Consider the following 15,453-nt stretch of genomic DNA (forward strand, 5'->3'; position numbering starts at 1 on the left):
GGACCAATGAGCATCCAGCATTAAGTCGCCATATTGATTTACATAAGATGTTCATTGGTCGAGCGGTCTTATGTTACGTTTATGCTCTGTTATGCATTTCATGTGCGATAGCCCTTAAAGCCTATCGCACATGAAATGCATAACAGAGCATAAGCATAACATAAGGCCGCTAAACCAATGAGCATCTTATGTAAATCAATATGGCGACATTATGCTAGATGCTCATTGGTCCAGCAGTCTTATGTTATACTTATGCTCTGTTATGCATTTCATGTATGAAACCCTTTAACCCGGTTCGGAATTTCGGAATACACTCCACTTATCTCGTCGGTATGATACCCATGTATGATACATACATATGTATATACATGCATGCATAAAAATTTTCACTTTTCACGTTTCCACTCTAGAGAAAAAGTTATATGATCGATACTGAGATTTCTCTCTGATTTGAGCGGTTCGTGAAAATGTGTATTTTCACAAACTTTACAACTCATTCGAATTATCAGCTACGACCAGTGAAAAAGAAATAATAAAAGAAGACGGCGATTGAGAATTAAAACATACCTTCTCTCGTAGCAAGTGAATCAATGTAAACAGCAAGATGATTGGTTTAGAAAGCATAAAGCAGTCTTGACTGGAGAACTCGAGCCGGCATTTCGTCTCGCTTTGAACTTCTCCGATCAATTTTATCGCGAACCGCATCATGTGTAAAACGTCACTTAGCCCCTTTTTTTTGCTACGGTCGCGAACCTAAATCTGTAGTCGTGTTACATTTTTCGTTTGTTGTCACAGTGAATGCGAGGGACATCATGGGCGATCCAAATCGTTCGATCGTCTTCCTTCGTGCTCATTTGTCCGGAATAAATGTCGTCTGATACGTACATGCACGTCAGCTTCCATATGTAAATAAGTGTGAATAGTAGCGCGGTGGTACGCTGGGATCAAGGCAGGCAAAGACGACCAGACTTTACCCAATCTTCTCTAGTAACGCACGATCTCGTAAAATATTGTCGTAGCGATGAAAATATCAAAGTCCACTATTGTTCTCCTGGTCCTGATGCTGATATTCTCCATCTTGATGGCAAATATAGCTGATTTGATCAGCATCAATCCTCATTTTCCAGATGAAACCTTGGGAGACAATAACGGAGAGATACAATGGACCGAACCAAAGTATTATAACATAGCAAATTCATATAATCACTTAATATGGTTCCTACAGGTTTGTCAATGCCATTATTTAGAATAGTTGACAATGCCCTGCAAGTTGCAGTTGTATTCTATGGAGATATCATGATAGCTTTTTATCTCTTTAGATAACCGATATACATATAAGTATCTTTAGGGATCCATCTAGGCTATCAGAGTTCAAGGAATTCTGTAATGTGACAGTAAATTCTATTCAGCCTAGAGTTGTTCTTGCTTCTGGTAACTTATATTTTACAGATACAAGAAATATAATATTTCATATTTGTGCTAATAAAAGAAGTTGATTTAATAAAATATTTCATGCTTATATATTTTAATAGGTGATTTGACTGACGCCATAGTTAAAGATGGATTTGGTTCTAAACAAGAACACCGAGAATGGCAACATTATAAATACATAATAGATCAGACTAATGTCAGCAAGAAGGTTTTATGGTTAGATGTCAGAGGAAATCATGGTAAGAACTGTATACATTCTAATTGCACATCTACAAATTCATGTGTAGCATTGCTCAAAGAAAATTATATGTTCTAAACCTGTTAATATATTTTCAGACAACTTTGACATCATCAATTTTGATTCCAAAAATAACTATTATTTATACTATTCTATTCAAGGAAAGAAACATCCCAGATCTTACATGTATAATATTGATACTGGTCTTGAAACATACTCATTTATTGCAATTGATGCTTGCTTGAAACCAGGTCCTAAGAGGCCATTTAATTTCATTGGTATTTTAGATCAGGATGAGATTAATAGGATACAACAGTTAATTAATCGGTCAAAAGAAAGCAATGCTGCTTATGCAGTTGTGTTTGGGCATTATCCTACATCCAGCATAATATCACAAGCTGATACAAATATTAGAAATATTTTAGGTAATATATTTTAGATATAGAAATATACTATATCTCTTTTTTATGAAACTATTAGTTTGTGTTATAATTTTGTAAATTTGTTGTATATTAAAGGTAGTCACAAAGAAAGTATGGTGTATTTGTGTGGCCACTTCCATACGTTTGGCAATATGGTACCCAACATGTATTCTTTACAAAAGGCGGGTTTTCTTGAGCTAGAATTAGCAGATTGGAAAGACAATAGAATGTAAGATGAATATATGTACTTAAAAATAACAGTTGTTCATATATAATTGCATTCATTGATTTTGTATTCTGTAATGAATTACACTAGTATTTAAACATCAGTTGTCAAAAGAATGTTTTCATGCACAGATGAAGGTAGATATTCTTAAATATGGCATAAAAATATATAATTTTTAGTTATTGCAGCAATTAATACTAACGGCTGTTCTACAATGTGCTTCTTATTTCCTGTTTCTTGCTGTTTGTCTCTGTTTGTCTCTTGCCTTTTTGATCAAGAAGGCAAGAGACAAACAGCAAGAAACAGAAAACAAAAAGCACATTGTAGAACAGCCATAAGAGAGATATAAGAAAAAGTTTTATATGGAAGTTGTAGGTTCTCTTGGGGAAAAAAGGTGGAAATAACGGATTTTGGATAGGAGACCCTACCAAAGTCAGGTCAAGGTCAATATGAATTTTTTAAATGGAATCCTTTTTTTTATTGCATATTTTTGTAGCACACCTCGAGAGCTTTCCAAAACACTATAATGAAATATTTTTTCATGAAATACTTTTCCGAGTTATAAGATTTGAAAGTTACAGTAGCGCTGGCATTAGCATTACGCAAGGTGTCCGACCAACGGCTAAAACCTCTTGAATGTTCTTCAGAATCATGTCCTAGATAACATTTGTCAAGGTTATTGGAGATTGTTTCTCTTATTTTCATTTTAGCACTGAACATTCATTTTTACGTACAAATGAAAATAAGAGATATAATCATCAATGGCTTTGATCTTGAAAAATGTTATTCATGTTAGGTTAGGTTATGATCCTAAACAACATTCATAAGGCTTTTAGCTGGTCGGACACCTTGGGTAATACTAATGCCAATGGTACTGTAACTTTCGAGCCCTATAACTCGAAAAGTACTTAACGAAAAAATATTTTATTAGTGTTTTGGAAAGCTCTCGAGAGGTGTGCTACAAGAATATGCAATAAAAAAAGAGGATTCCATTAAAAAAATTCATGTTGACCTTGACCTGATCTTGGTAGTGGCCCCTATCCAAAATCCGTTATTTCCATTTTTTTTTCCCCAAGAGAACCTACAACTTTCATATAAAACTTTTTCTTGTATCTCTCTTAGTTCTGAGATATTCGCCTGGGGTAATTAAAATGTTCCACCATTTATATAATATTTTATCAAAATTTTTATCTCGATCAATGTTTTTAATTGAGTTTACAAATATTAGATCTCACACACGCTTCTTACTAGGTATCGTCTCGCCGCAATAGATCACGGCCAATTCTCATTTATTGATATAAAACACAATGATTGGCCTGTAATATTAATCACCAATCCAAAAAACGTGCTATTTATGATGCCACAAAAAGAAAATTTGGAATCTATTATTAAATCCACGCATGTCAGGTAAGCCCTTTTTTATTGATGCTCTCATAAGAGTTTTCTTATTTATGAAATTATTTGGTTTATGAAATTCAACTTATAAACTGCTTGTTCTAGAATACTAGCATTTTCTACGGTTCCGTTAAAAACTGTCGAAATTCAATTAGATAATGATATTTGGCAAAAATGTAGTCATGTAAATGGACCTCTCTATATATTGCCATGGAACTCGACGAAATACAAGGAGGGTATTCATCAGATAACAGTTTAGTAAATATTTTTTAAGTTACTTATGAAAAATTAATATATTAGCAACTAGCTCAAAACATATACACATACACATACTGTTTCTGCAAATAAAATTATTTTCTATTTTAGGTACGTGTAGTTGATAATGAAAACAGAAGGAAAATTGTATCATATTCTTTTTCTCTTGACGGATCATGGTTATCTGTTTCTATTCTTCCAAAGTTAATACTGATGGTTAACATAGTTTATATTGTAAGTTAAAACAAATCACAACTCTAATTAATTGTTTACTTAATGGTACATGTAATAATTTTATCTTATTTTCATAGTTTCAGTTCCTATTCCTCGTTACATTGATATTAGCAATTATTCCGCTGTGCTTCCTTCGATTCGTTCACATGTATTACAAGAGTAAGTATGAGCGTAAAATTTATGTGTACCTATTTTATATTTTATCATAAAGTATATACTATTAAATAAAATAATATTATGGCTCAATAAAAATAAATAAATATTAATCGACAATAAGGGTTATGAGCCAAATTTTAATATATTTAAAACCGGAAGGAAGACTAAGGAGACTCCACTTACGTAAATAAAAGTGGATCGATTTTGCGTTTCGAGTTAAGTTTCGACTCTCCACACACACGGCGCTTGTGCACTTTGTATTCCTGCGCATAATGAGTGCGCCGTAGGAAAAAGTGTCACAAATGTAACTTAATCTCGTAAAGGCGATTTAATCTTCGTCAGGAAGGAAGATTAACAGATCGCCAGACAAAGAGTCGTTTTACAATAAAAGATTAATCTCCGAAATGGTTCATATAAAAAATCCAAAATTAAGATTGAACAAACAAAATGATACTGAATCATTACCGAATTCTTATCTACAGATCTTACAGTCACTTTGTGCTTGTCAATTTGTTTAAATTTAAATTTATTACAGTTTTACTCATTGACTTAACAATTTTTTTCTGACATTTTTATTTAATTTGACTGCGTTTTCTTAAGGTATGTTTTCTCTTTTATAGTAATTACTTTAGGTTCTGAACATTTTAATAGTTTTAACTTATTATATTCTGCGTTATCATTTTTACCTATTTTATTTCGCATATTTTTATATTGTTCTGGGGACTCCTTTTTATTTATATTACTGAATTTTATTATACACATTATATATGTTCATATGTTTTGTTGGTAACTAAATTTTATACACGTTTATTCTTATATTATTCAATTTTGTACTGTAGAATCTGGATTAATCTTTTGTAAGAAAGACTGTTACTTCGGCTTAAATAATGGCATTATCAGCGACTTTTTTTATATTTGGCGAATACTTTTTGTAATCGACCATGGCGTATATCTAGTATTTAGGTAAAACCGGACAAAAGGGGAGCAGCCGCCGATGACCTTGAACAAATTTTATCCGTCGGTCGTTCTTCGTTAAAAAGTTATTAACAAAAAAAGTTGGAAAAAATTATCAAGTAAATTTAATTTCAGGATAATTATGGTGATGAGGGGAGCTCCGATAACTTTGACCTTGACACATGTTGTCAAGGTCATGACCCTGAGTGACCTTCAACAAGTTTTAGCCGTCGCTCGTTATTCGTTAAAAAGTTATTAACGGTTAAAGTTAGTAATTATTTCACTGCGTTACATGAAAAATCAGATAACTCTGGGCAGTAAGAGAGGTGGTGAATTGATTAAGGGAATATGACTTTCCACCGCCCCCTCCCCCCTGCTTCAGGGGCGTACGACTCTCACCTTCGATTCTCATCCCCTCTTCCTCCTTATTTCGAAACGTTAGTTTGATGTATATATATTTTTAGTTTGATGTAGATATATTTTTATTTTGTTTTTACTTTTATTTTACTTAATGTTAACTATATCATACGTACATTAAAATTTGTTTTGTTTTGGCTCGTAGCTCTTCTGATTATATTTTGTTTTATAATTTATAATCTATTGTATTTATTCTTATAATTGACAGAAGTCTGCTTATACTCTTTTATCGACTAACTCAATATTTTCAACCGGTTATTAATGTGGACCATAAATTGCGACTGCTAGACACAATCGTATAGATAAATGTCTTGTAATTAACTAAATTACAAGAGAGAAGGAATTATATTTTTACAGCATTAATACATGAAGAATCTACGGGCATCATTATGTTAGCGTCACTATAAGTTCAATTTTCCAAACATTGTAAACAATGAAGATGGCCTGACAAAAGGGTCGAAAAGTTTGAATAATTTTAAATTTATGAAAATTTGGCTCTTATTGTTGATTAATGTTTATTTATACTCTATTACTTTTCATGATTTAGATAACCGAATAGAACTACCGCGGCGACGTATGAAGTTCTTTCATTTGTGGTTGAGAAAATTATGGATACTATCCGCTGTTGATAGAGTATTTTATGGACTAGTGCTGTATACGTTATATTTTGCCATCGGTAAGTGAGTAAATACATCGGGAAAATTTATAAAATTAGCATCAGTATACTGAATTGATTATGAATTCAATAAATGGAATATTGATGTTCCAAAAATAAAATATTAGGCATAACTGATAATGTTTGGTCATTCTATCGTTACTTATCTTTATATTGTTTATTTAACTGATTAGACTTGTACTGCAGTTTTATAAAATTAATTTAACGAACTATAAATTCAAGGTCCATGGACCATAGGAGAAATAATTGAAGATCACACAGGTGTAATTTTTGTGTGGGGAACATTCATCGGAAACATGTATTTACCAGGTGGCTTAACTTATGCTTATGGATTCCTTCAGTTACTGTGTTTCCACTTGCCTCTTACAATAATTTTAGCGCATCACATTGATCGTAGGTCCGTGATATTGCAATAACAACATTGGCTGCGTTCAGCAGACTCAACTGTTGTGCAACCGTTTTATGATTGTCTGCTGAGATAGAATCATTCTAGATCTAAAAGTATAATTCAATCAGCGTGAAGAAAACTTCTAACAGTTGCAAAATAAATGTTCTGCTGAACGCAGCCATTGTTACGATGATGAAAAAAATTCTCTTAAGCTAAATTATCCGCGTTTCAGATTACGAGACGTTGAATGTCCTTCGCGAGTCTTGTCAAAATTCCATACAGTTTGGCGATTGTTACCAATTTTAATAATAATCTTATTACAACTTGTTCTGGGCTATTTCTTATATCTGGAATATGGTACAACAGCAATATTACTATGTCCATTACGAACGGGAAGTATTATTGTAGCAGCAGCACTATCGTATTCTATTGCTACAATGCCAGTTTCATGCTTAAGGTTTGTATTAATATTTACATTACGATATGTGTGTTGTCTGTATGCAGAGCTGAACATGCATTTGAAATACTTTTATTAAAAACACAGTATTTGCAATACAAATGTATTTTATATTTTATATTTAAAATCGAAACATTAAACATTTTTGTATTTTGTAATTCAAATGACAATTGATTGTCAGTATTTGAAATACATAATATAAAATATACTTTTAATCTTTCGATATTAATATCGAAATACAAAATACTTTTATATGTTCCCCATGAAATACAAAATATTTTCATGTACTCCACTGAAATACAAAATACAATTGTCTCACAAATACTGTTTTCCAAATAAAAGTATTTCAAATACATGCCCAGTCCTGTCTATATGATATGAATATGTAACTGTGTATTTTTTAAGGTCTGCTGCATCTGTATGGTGTCCCAATGGAGCCATTGATAATAATAATGCAATTCAATAAGAATGATAGCAAAATAGCACAATAGAAATGTTGGTAAGCTAATTCTATTACATGGGGTGTCCCAAATATGGTAGAAGTCTTTTCGACGTGTCAAAAAGTTTGGGCCACCCTATACACATTTGTAGCGTTTTAAGTAGAACTATCGTGATACTCGAAGCCAACTATATTTTAAGAAGAAATGATTGAGTATGTTAAAAAATGATCGAATTATTTTGTATGTCATATTTTTAAAAAAGAATCTTTAAATATTATTTGCATTTTGACGGAGTTGTTCGTTCATGAGTGTCACATATTATACTCAATTGAAGGGTTTTGACAGAGAAAAACGTTGATATCGCAGTCGTGACTAATTGAGAAAGTACCGCGCACACAAAAAAAATTGAAAGTATACTGTATTAAAAAGTATTTTGTATTTGTATTTAAAATAAAAAAATTGAAAATATTTTGTATTTTGTATTTAAAAAAAAATTTTGTATTTGAAATACAAATTTTGAACGTATTTTGTATTTGAAATACTCAAAGAAAGTATTTTTTAAAACAAAAAATTATGAAATATTCTTTATTTTGTATTTAAAAAAAGTATTTTGATTTGTAATACAAATTATGAAAGTATTTTGTATTTTATATTTCAAAATTGAAAGTATTTTGTATTTTGTAATTCAAATACTAAGATTGCTAATATTTTATATTTTATATTTTAAATACTTTTTGATGATGAATTTTGTCCAGCCCTGATAAAAATGAACATAAAAATATTATTGAAAGTATAAAGTAATAATTTCGTTGTTCTTATTTACAAAATTTTATAAATTGCTCTTAACGAAAACATCGTTATGAAAACATTTTTTAAATGTTAAACTCTTAAATCCTTCCTTTATATTTTTATTTTTCTTGCTGAAACAAAATTGTTTACGATGTGATACTACTAGAGAACGATTTGATGCCATAATGAAGATAAAAAATGATTTATTTAGTTCTCGTGGGAAACCCTTTAATTGTTTTATGATGTATTCATATGATTATTAATAAGTTAACATTTTAAAAGATAATATATTATTATTATATTATTATATATTATTATATTATTATATTATGTATTAATTTTGAGCTGTGATATGCTTATGACGCCGTATAATGTGATGGTTATTGTTGATAGGATTGCGTTAATAATTATTATTTTTTACTTTTTTCTATATTGTTCGTAATTTAGACTCGAGAGTTTAACAAAAATTTTTTAATTTTATTTTTACAAATAGAAGATTAAAAAGTCACAGAAATAAAGAAAATATTTGTATATGTAAAGTTATCGCAATTGTTTTATACTTCAGTTGAGTGCTTTATCTCTTTGCTGTAGAGTTACGGTATTAGAGACGATATATATTGAATGATAGAATTGTGATATTTTTCTAATCGACAGAACTTTAGAAGGCAAGGCTATGTATATTGTAACTTCAGCGTTCTAGTCTAGGATCTTTGAAATCCGATCACTTTCCTTATAACATATATTTTTCTACTTCTTTATATTTGAGATTCATACTCTTTTCACGATGATACTTTATATAGGGTTGCCACAAGTCAGGGAAGTCATGGAAAAGTCAGGGAATTTGAAAATGATCAGGAAAATCATGGAAAAGTCAGGGAATTTAGCAAAATTTTCCGGAAAAATAAAATGGCTGTAAAGAAGTTTAAAATATGTGTACATCACAGCCATAGAATTTTAGTTACGCGTCCTCATGTGCTCTCACGGCTTGCGTTACTACTGACTTGATAGGTTTTCTAATGCTTTACAATTGTTTTCCGCAAGAAACTGATTTACTAGTCAGATGTGTGATAAAATTGAGAAAGAATTTAACGTTCTTTGTCATAAGAAAGGAGTAATTGATTTATGCAAGCAGTTCGTTAGGGAAAATCAAAGAATTGATCATTTCTGGAGAGACTTGCTTGAAGGTTAAGATAATTTCCAGAATTTTTATGTCTTTGTGAAAAAGATCCTTATTTTGAGTCATGGTCAAGCATTTGTGGAAAAAGGATTTTCAATAAACAAGGAATGTATTGTTGAAAATCAATTACCTAGGTCTAATATCTCAAAGACAAGTTTATGATGGCCTTAAGGCTGCTGATAGTCTCACTAAACTTATAATAGATAAAAAGATGATTTTATCTTACCGAAATGCGAGGGATATGTATGGTAAAGCATTGGAAAAGCAGCGCTCTGAAAAAGAACAAGAAAATGTAAAGATTGCTTAAAAAAGATCCTTGTTTCAAAAAATTTCAAAATTGAAGGCTAAGAAGGCAAAACTGTTGACAGAGAAAACTAATGAACTAAGTGCTCTTGATGAAGAAATAACGTCATTGGCATCATTAACATTCCATTAAGAGCCTTGTGCAATTTTTTATGTTAACTTGGAGTATTTAAGTTTTCTTTAAGAATTTGAAATTTTAGTTTTTATGTAAGAAGCTAACGCGTAAACTTAGTAGAGATTAAAAATGTTTTTACTAAAGCTGTGTTCCGTTATGCACTGCAAGTACTGAAATTCTATAGTGTACGTTACATACACTATAGATTTTCAATACTGGCAGTATTTATTGGAATATAAAAAAATTTCAAAATATGTATTATTGAAAGTCAGAAAAAATAAAAAAGTTTTGTCTGGAAATCAGGGAAATGTCAGGAAATTTTGGGACGAAAAATTTGTGGCAACCCTGTTTATAAATATATCTGAAACAATCTCGACAGTTTTACCTATGTTTTTTCGCTATAGCGTTTTACAAAAATGGGAGATATATATATTAAATGTAGACTTTAATACTGTTTTCCATTTGAGATATATTTTATATAAAATGCATTGGCTTACATATGAGCTACTTTTGCTGCTTTTCGGCAACGTACACAGGCGCCACTGTGTAACACTGTGTACGATTCCGTGCTTTCCAACTGTAATACAAGTCGACACAAACGTATACAGTTAAAATGTGTTCGACTGCGTCATCATTAGGGAGTTTTTGCAATACCGTTTATCCAGTTAACGTTTCATACTGTGAACGCTAAGGTTAAGTTATCTTCTTCGTAACAACTAATTAAGAAAAGGATAACATGACTTTAGCGTTCACCGTATCTGAATTCACGTTATTGCAAAAACTCCCTATTATATATCACTTCACGAAATACCAAATTTTTATAACTCCGACTCGATCTGGCACAACTCGCCGGCTCGCGTAAAGGAGGTACGGCAGTCTTCAGATATTTGCGCCACGCTTAGATTTACGCCGCAGAAGTTAGAAAAAAGTTAAAAGTTAGAAGGAGTGAGGATAATTTGCAAGCAACCATTCCGTTATATCAGTATCGTGTTTTTATGTTACATTATTATTGTGTTATGATTTCAGTTTTCTTCTGTTAATATTAATAAAATTGCTGTCAATTGAATCGATTTATCAATGTAGTGAGTAGCGCAATCATATATCATAACCCACATAAAATGATTACTATATAGAGATTGTAAAAGACTCATTGCTTATTTGATGATACATAAAAGTTGTAATAAAGTGTAAAGGTAAAGAATGGAATATAGCAAAACACAAGTGCTCAGCTCTTATATTTTTTGTTCAGCTTGATGTCTTGTATATTCCACCTGTTTGGGAGGAGGGGGAGATGTACGGCATTTTTAGCGAGACTTATGTCCAAAGTATATAAAGTGCGCAATACATGTACCTCATATTATAACACTTGTAATATATGTAAAAGATTATAATTACCTCATATATATGTATATATATTTATCATTCTTATTCTTTAATAAAACTTTGTAAATACATTTTATAAGTTATTGTGTCATTTTACGTTTTTTATTTCTAAGTATTATTTATAAATTTTTCATGAGTAGTACATCCCATGAGTAGCCATAAATAAGTATTTTGGATTTTTAATATTTTTTAAATATTTTTTTCATACGATATTACTATTTGCTTCATAGTAATAGACAGCACAAAGTTTTTACTGGTATAGTTCATTTATCTTAAATATAGTAAGTAATACTTAATGAATTAAATACTTTTTACTATGTTTAAGGTAAATGAGGTTTCTCCACTAAGATTAGGAGATAAGAGCTCTCATGAAAGATCGGAGAATCCTGATTTTAGAGAAAGCTATATTAGGTCCCAATTAAGAAATAGATACACAGGGAAATCATCAGCCCTATTCTTAGTTCATATATTATAGAATTTATTGATCAATCTATTAGTAACTTACATCCTATGTCGATCGGAAAGAAAATTTGCTCCTTGATAAATTTTCACAAAATTACAAGAATTAAGAAGATAGGAGTTAATAAAATTGGTATTAGTTTTGACACCTTCCAGGGAGCTAACGAATTCGTAAATAATAACAAAGAATTGCCTGACAATTGGTTGAGTTATATTCCCAACTTCAGAATTTTGAGAACAGGAGTTGTGAGGGGGGTTGATCCATCTTTGACTGTGGAAGACATTAAAGAGGGAATCACGTGGCTAGGTAAACCTTTTGAAATGATTAACGTTGAGAGATTGAAGTTTATGTCACGTGATTCTAATACACTAGAGGACTTAAATTCGGTGAAAATAACTTTTAACTCCAGTTTATTACCCAAGTTCATATACATCTGGAGAGTAAAAACGTGAGTTTACCTCTATGTAAATAGAATAAGGAAATGTATTAAATGTTGTCGTTGGAATCATTCATCGAATAATTGCAGAGGAAGAGACACTTGTCCCAGATGTGGGGAGAATCATCCCTTGAATGAATGTAAGGCGGAACGTGAGAAACATGCTAATACTGTCGTAGCGACCTCCAAGCTTTTTATTCAGGTTGTTCGGTTTTTGCACATTTGAAATTAGTGAACACAGTTTGCGCCTATGCCAATGCATAGGCGTTATGGGAAAGGAGTAATTAAAAAAAAAGTATTTTAACCGCTTTTTTCTATATTTTCTCAACTTTGTACTATAATAACTCATAATCTTTTTGTCGTACAAAAAAATGTATTAGACAAAAGTTGTAGGAAATTTTCTCCTCTACAACTTTCATAGGACCTAGTTTGACTGTAGAAGTGACGGGAAAGGAGTTATTTAAAAAAAAACCGTATTTTTATCACCTTTTTTTCAAGATGGCGGCGTATTGGTTCCTGTCTCGAGATCGCATTTGGATTTCATTAGAGTCCCGAACTCTACAACATATTAGAAAATCGCGAATCTTTTCAAAATTGTTGGGGTACGATGCTAAATTGACTGGGCTATATACAATACAATATCTTTCAAATAAATCACATTGTCTTATTACATCCGTTTCGCATTTATTCGATTGCATCTTACTTTTCCAGCCTGAACCACTTACTACACTCCGAACCGAAATTTCCGACGAGCTACGTTTGCGCGTAAAAGTTAAGTAATTACAAAAGAATTAAAGCTGCCATTACTTGCATTGTAATAAGAAGACCTTCAATAAAAATATTTCTGAAGAATTAAAACTTCTGTGCTACTTGAGTTAGAATAATAAAAGGATACGTAACGTATCACTTAGGTTCTATTCAAGAAGCATGTATATTCTTAGAGCCTTTTTTAACCTTTTTTAAAAGTAATCTTTTGTACGAATGATACATAAAATATGGAATTTAACTTGGCGCCAGTTGTTATAATATTAAATCTTTTATACAAATAAGATATCATTAGGTAACAAAGATAGTATCACTTAGGTTTTATTTTTAGTATAATATATATCTTGATTAGTTAAGACTGTATCATTTGGATTTTAATTTTTAATTTAGTACAATAGTTTTTTTTGAGAAGTAACAATTTTTGACAGAGAATTAAAGTTGTCATTACTTTGTTGGAATAAGTAGAGATTTCTTGAATGAAACAACAGAATTTTTACTCACACAAATAATGTTTCCTACAAGCATGTTTGTTTCAATAAAACAAATTTTAGTTAAAGAAATAGGAATACTGAATTCAAAGAAGCCTTTTTCTCTATATACTTTATCTTGCTGTATTCATTATATATTAATGGACAATCGAGCGCAACTTACTTTATTTCATAATAACCGAGAGGTAACTTACTTCATAATAACTGAGAGGTCGCCGTTATATTATTCTGTAGACTTCACTTTTTTTTCTTTATATGCAATAATAATTACTCATAATTCAATTGACGATTGTTACATTACTGCGATTTTCAAGGTATAATTAATTCTTGGAAATTTAAATTTATTAAAAATGCAAAAAGAGATGACGAACTAGAAGTTTGAGAAGTAATTAAAATATGTAGAGCACAAAGAAGTATTGTGTGATAGCGCTGAGAGTCTAAGACTTATATATATCGATTGCAACGATGGCGGAGGTAGCGAACGTAGCAAAATTTATACCAACGTTCATTTTTAAATAAGGCAGAACTTATCGTAATAACTGTGGTATGCATCTAATAGCGTACGGATAGTACGACTTTGTAGAATTGCATGTTATGTTTCATAACATAATTAGCAAAACTTATTTATGCATGAATTATCTACAGCGGAAGTCAAAGTTCCTAGATGAGAGAGAATAAAGAAAGCGATACGGTATGAAATGCAGACGCGAGACAATGAAACCTGCAATATAATATAGCATCTCCAGAACGTTGTCTTGCAAGAAATATTTTTTATCGAGACGTCGCCTAAGATCTTCGAGACCTTTCTTTAAAAGTTTTACCGAGAACGATGCACACTCTTCCGCTGTCATTCGCACTATTGACATTCACCGGATACTGGCGACCTATTAACTTGACATCCATCAAATATTGGGCGTATACCGTTTATTCCGTTGCCATGAATTTTTTACTTCATTTATTCACATTTTGCGGTTTAGTCGACTGTTTTATAAGCAAGGATCTTAAGACGTTCATCGAGAAATTCTCGCTATTCCTGTCAGTACTTGGCGTTAGCTGCAAAGTGACAAACCTGGCGATACGTCGACACGAGATCATCAATCTTACCGATATGTTGTTGGATGACATCTGCGTACCCCGGAACGTTCACGAAACGGATATTCAGCGACGCTTCGATCGCAATGCGAAGTACGTATGAAAATTAAATAATTAGCGAAGTATACTTTTATTTTTCATCAATCGACTATATCCCAGGTAGCAAAGTTCGTCGTTTTGACGTCAAATTCAAGTCATGTTGGTACAAATGACGTCAAGTGACCAAAAAATGACCATAAGTTTTATTCGACGTCATTTCGTGACGTCAGTATAATGTCATTTCGTGACGGTATACTGATGTCATTTTCGTAACGTTATTTCGTGACGTCATATTAACGTCATAAGTCGCCTGTTGTAGTATAATGGTCAATAAAGGACCAAGATATAACGTCAAAATGACGGCTCACCGATGACGTCAATCGTTTGTAATATTCGAACGTCAATTTGACTTCATTAAGACGTCAGTAATGATCAGTAAAGACCCAAAATATGACGTCAAAATGACAAACTTTGCTACCTGGGATATTATATATAAACTGACAATAATTACGATAACTATGGTCCCTCAAAATAAAAGTTATTTTTGAAAGCATTTTTAGTAAAGAATACAGGAAGGATAGTAAACAAATTCTATAATCAATATTTAATTTGATAATCATAATTCAATTTGATAATAACTTTTTAATAAATAATGATTATCGATTAAAACATTCTAGAGGTTATTCAGGACATTGACCTTGATAAGGCAAGACTCTC

General features: G+C 31.4%; 2 protein-coding genes across 4 annotated transcripts in view; both read left to right on the forward strand.

Moving 5' to 3' along the window:
- Positions 1–397: 397 nt before the first annotated feature.
- LOC108764063 (transmembrane protein 62) lies at positions 398–7,768 on the forward strand. 3 transcript variants are annotated; one of them, XM_018512072.1, is made up of 14 exons: positions 398–457; positions 796–1,225; positions 1,320–1,431; positions 1,533–1,670; positions 1,768–2,094; positions 2,188–2,320; positions 3,569–3,724; positions 3,818–3,965; positions 4,079–4,201; positions 4,279–4,360; positions 6,276–6,404; positions 6,627–6,801; positions 7,025–7,249; positions 7,655–7,715. In XM_018512072.1, exons 2-14 carry the CDS (start codon positions 1,022–1,024, stop codon positions 7,713–7,715), a joined length of 2,013 nt encoding a protein of 670 aa, XP_018367574.1. In that variant the 5' UTR covers positions 398–457; positions 796–1,021. The 3 variants fall into 3 exon arrangements, with proteins under 3 accessions (XP_018367574.1, XP_018367575.1, XP_018367573.1); XM_018512073.1 differs by lacking the exon at positions 398–457 and adding an exon at positions 464–592; XM_018512071.1 differs by lacking the exon at positions 398–457 and having other exon boundaries at positions 464–1,225; positions 7,655–7,768.
- A 6,666-nt stretch (positions 7,769–14,434) lies between these two features.
- LOC108764018 (odorant receptor 94a-like) overlaps positions 14,435–15,453 on the forward strand; it is a 10,532-nt gene continuing 9,513 nt past the window's right edge. The window contains 1 exon segment of the mRNA XM_018512004.1: positions 14,435–14,790. Coding sequence (XP_018367506.1) covers positions 14,435–14,790 — 356 coding nt within the window.

Source organism: Trachymyrmex cornetzi, unplaced genomic scaffold (assembly GCF_001594075.2).
Source record: "Trachymyrmex cornetzi isolate Tcor2-1 unplaced genomic scaffold, Tcor1.1 scaffold392, whole genome shotgun sequence".
NCBI classification, from domain to species: domain Eukaryota; kingdom Metazoa; phylum Arthropoda; class Insecta; order Hymenoptera; family Formicidae; genus Trachymyrmex; species Trachymyrmex cornetzi.

Coding starts and splice junctions, on each gene's coding strand:
- LOC108764063 (XM_018512072.1), top strand. CDS start 1,022: ATGAAAATATCAAAGTCCACTATTGTTCTCCTGGTCCTGATGCTGATA. Junction 2,095..2,187: donor AAATATTAGAAATATTTTAG/GTAATATATTTT, acceptor TGTATATTAAAG/GTAGTCACAAAGAAAGTATG. Junction 2,321..3,568: donor GATTGGAAAGACAATAGAAT/GTAAGATGAATA, acceptor GCTTCTTACTAG/GTATCGTCTCGCCGCAATAG.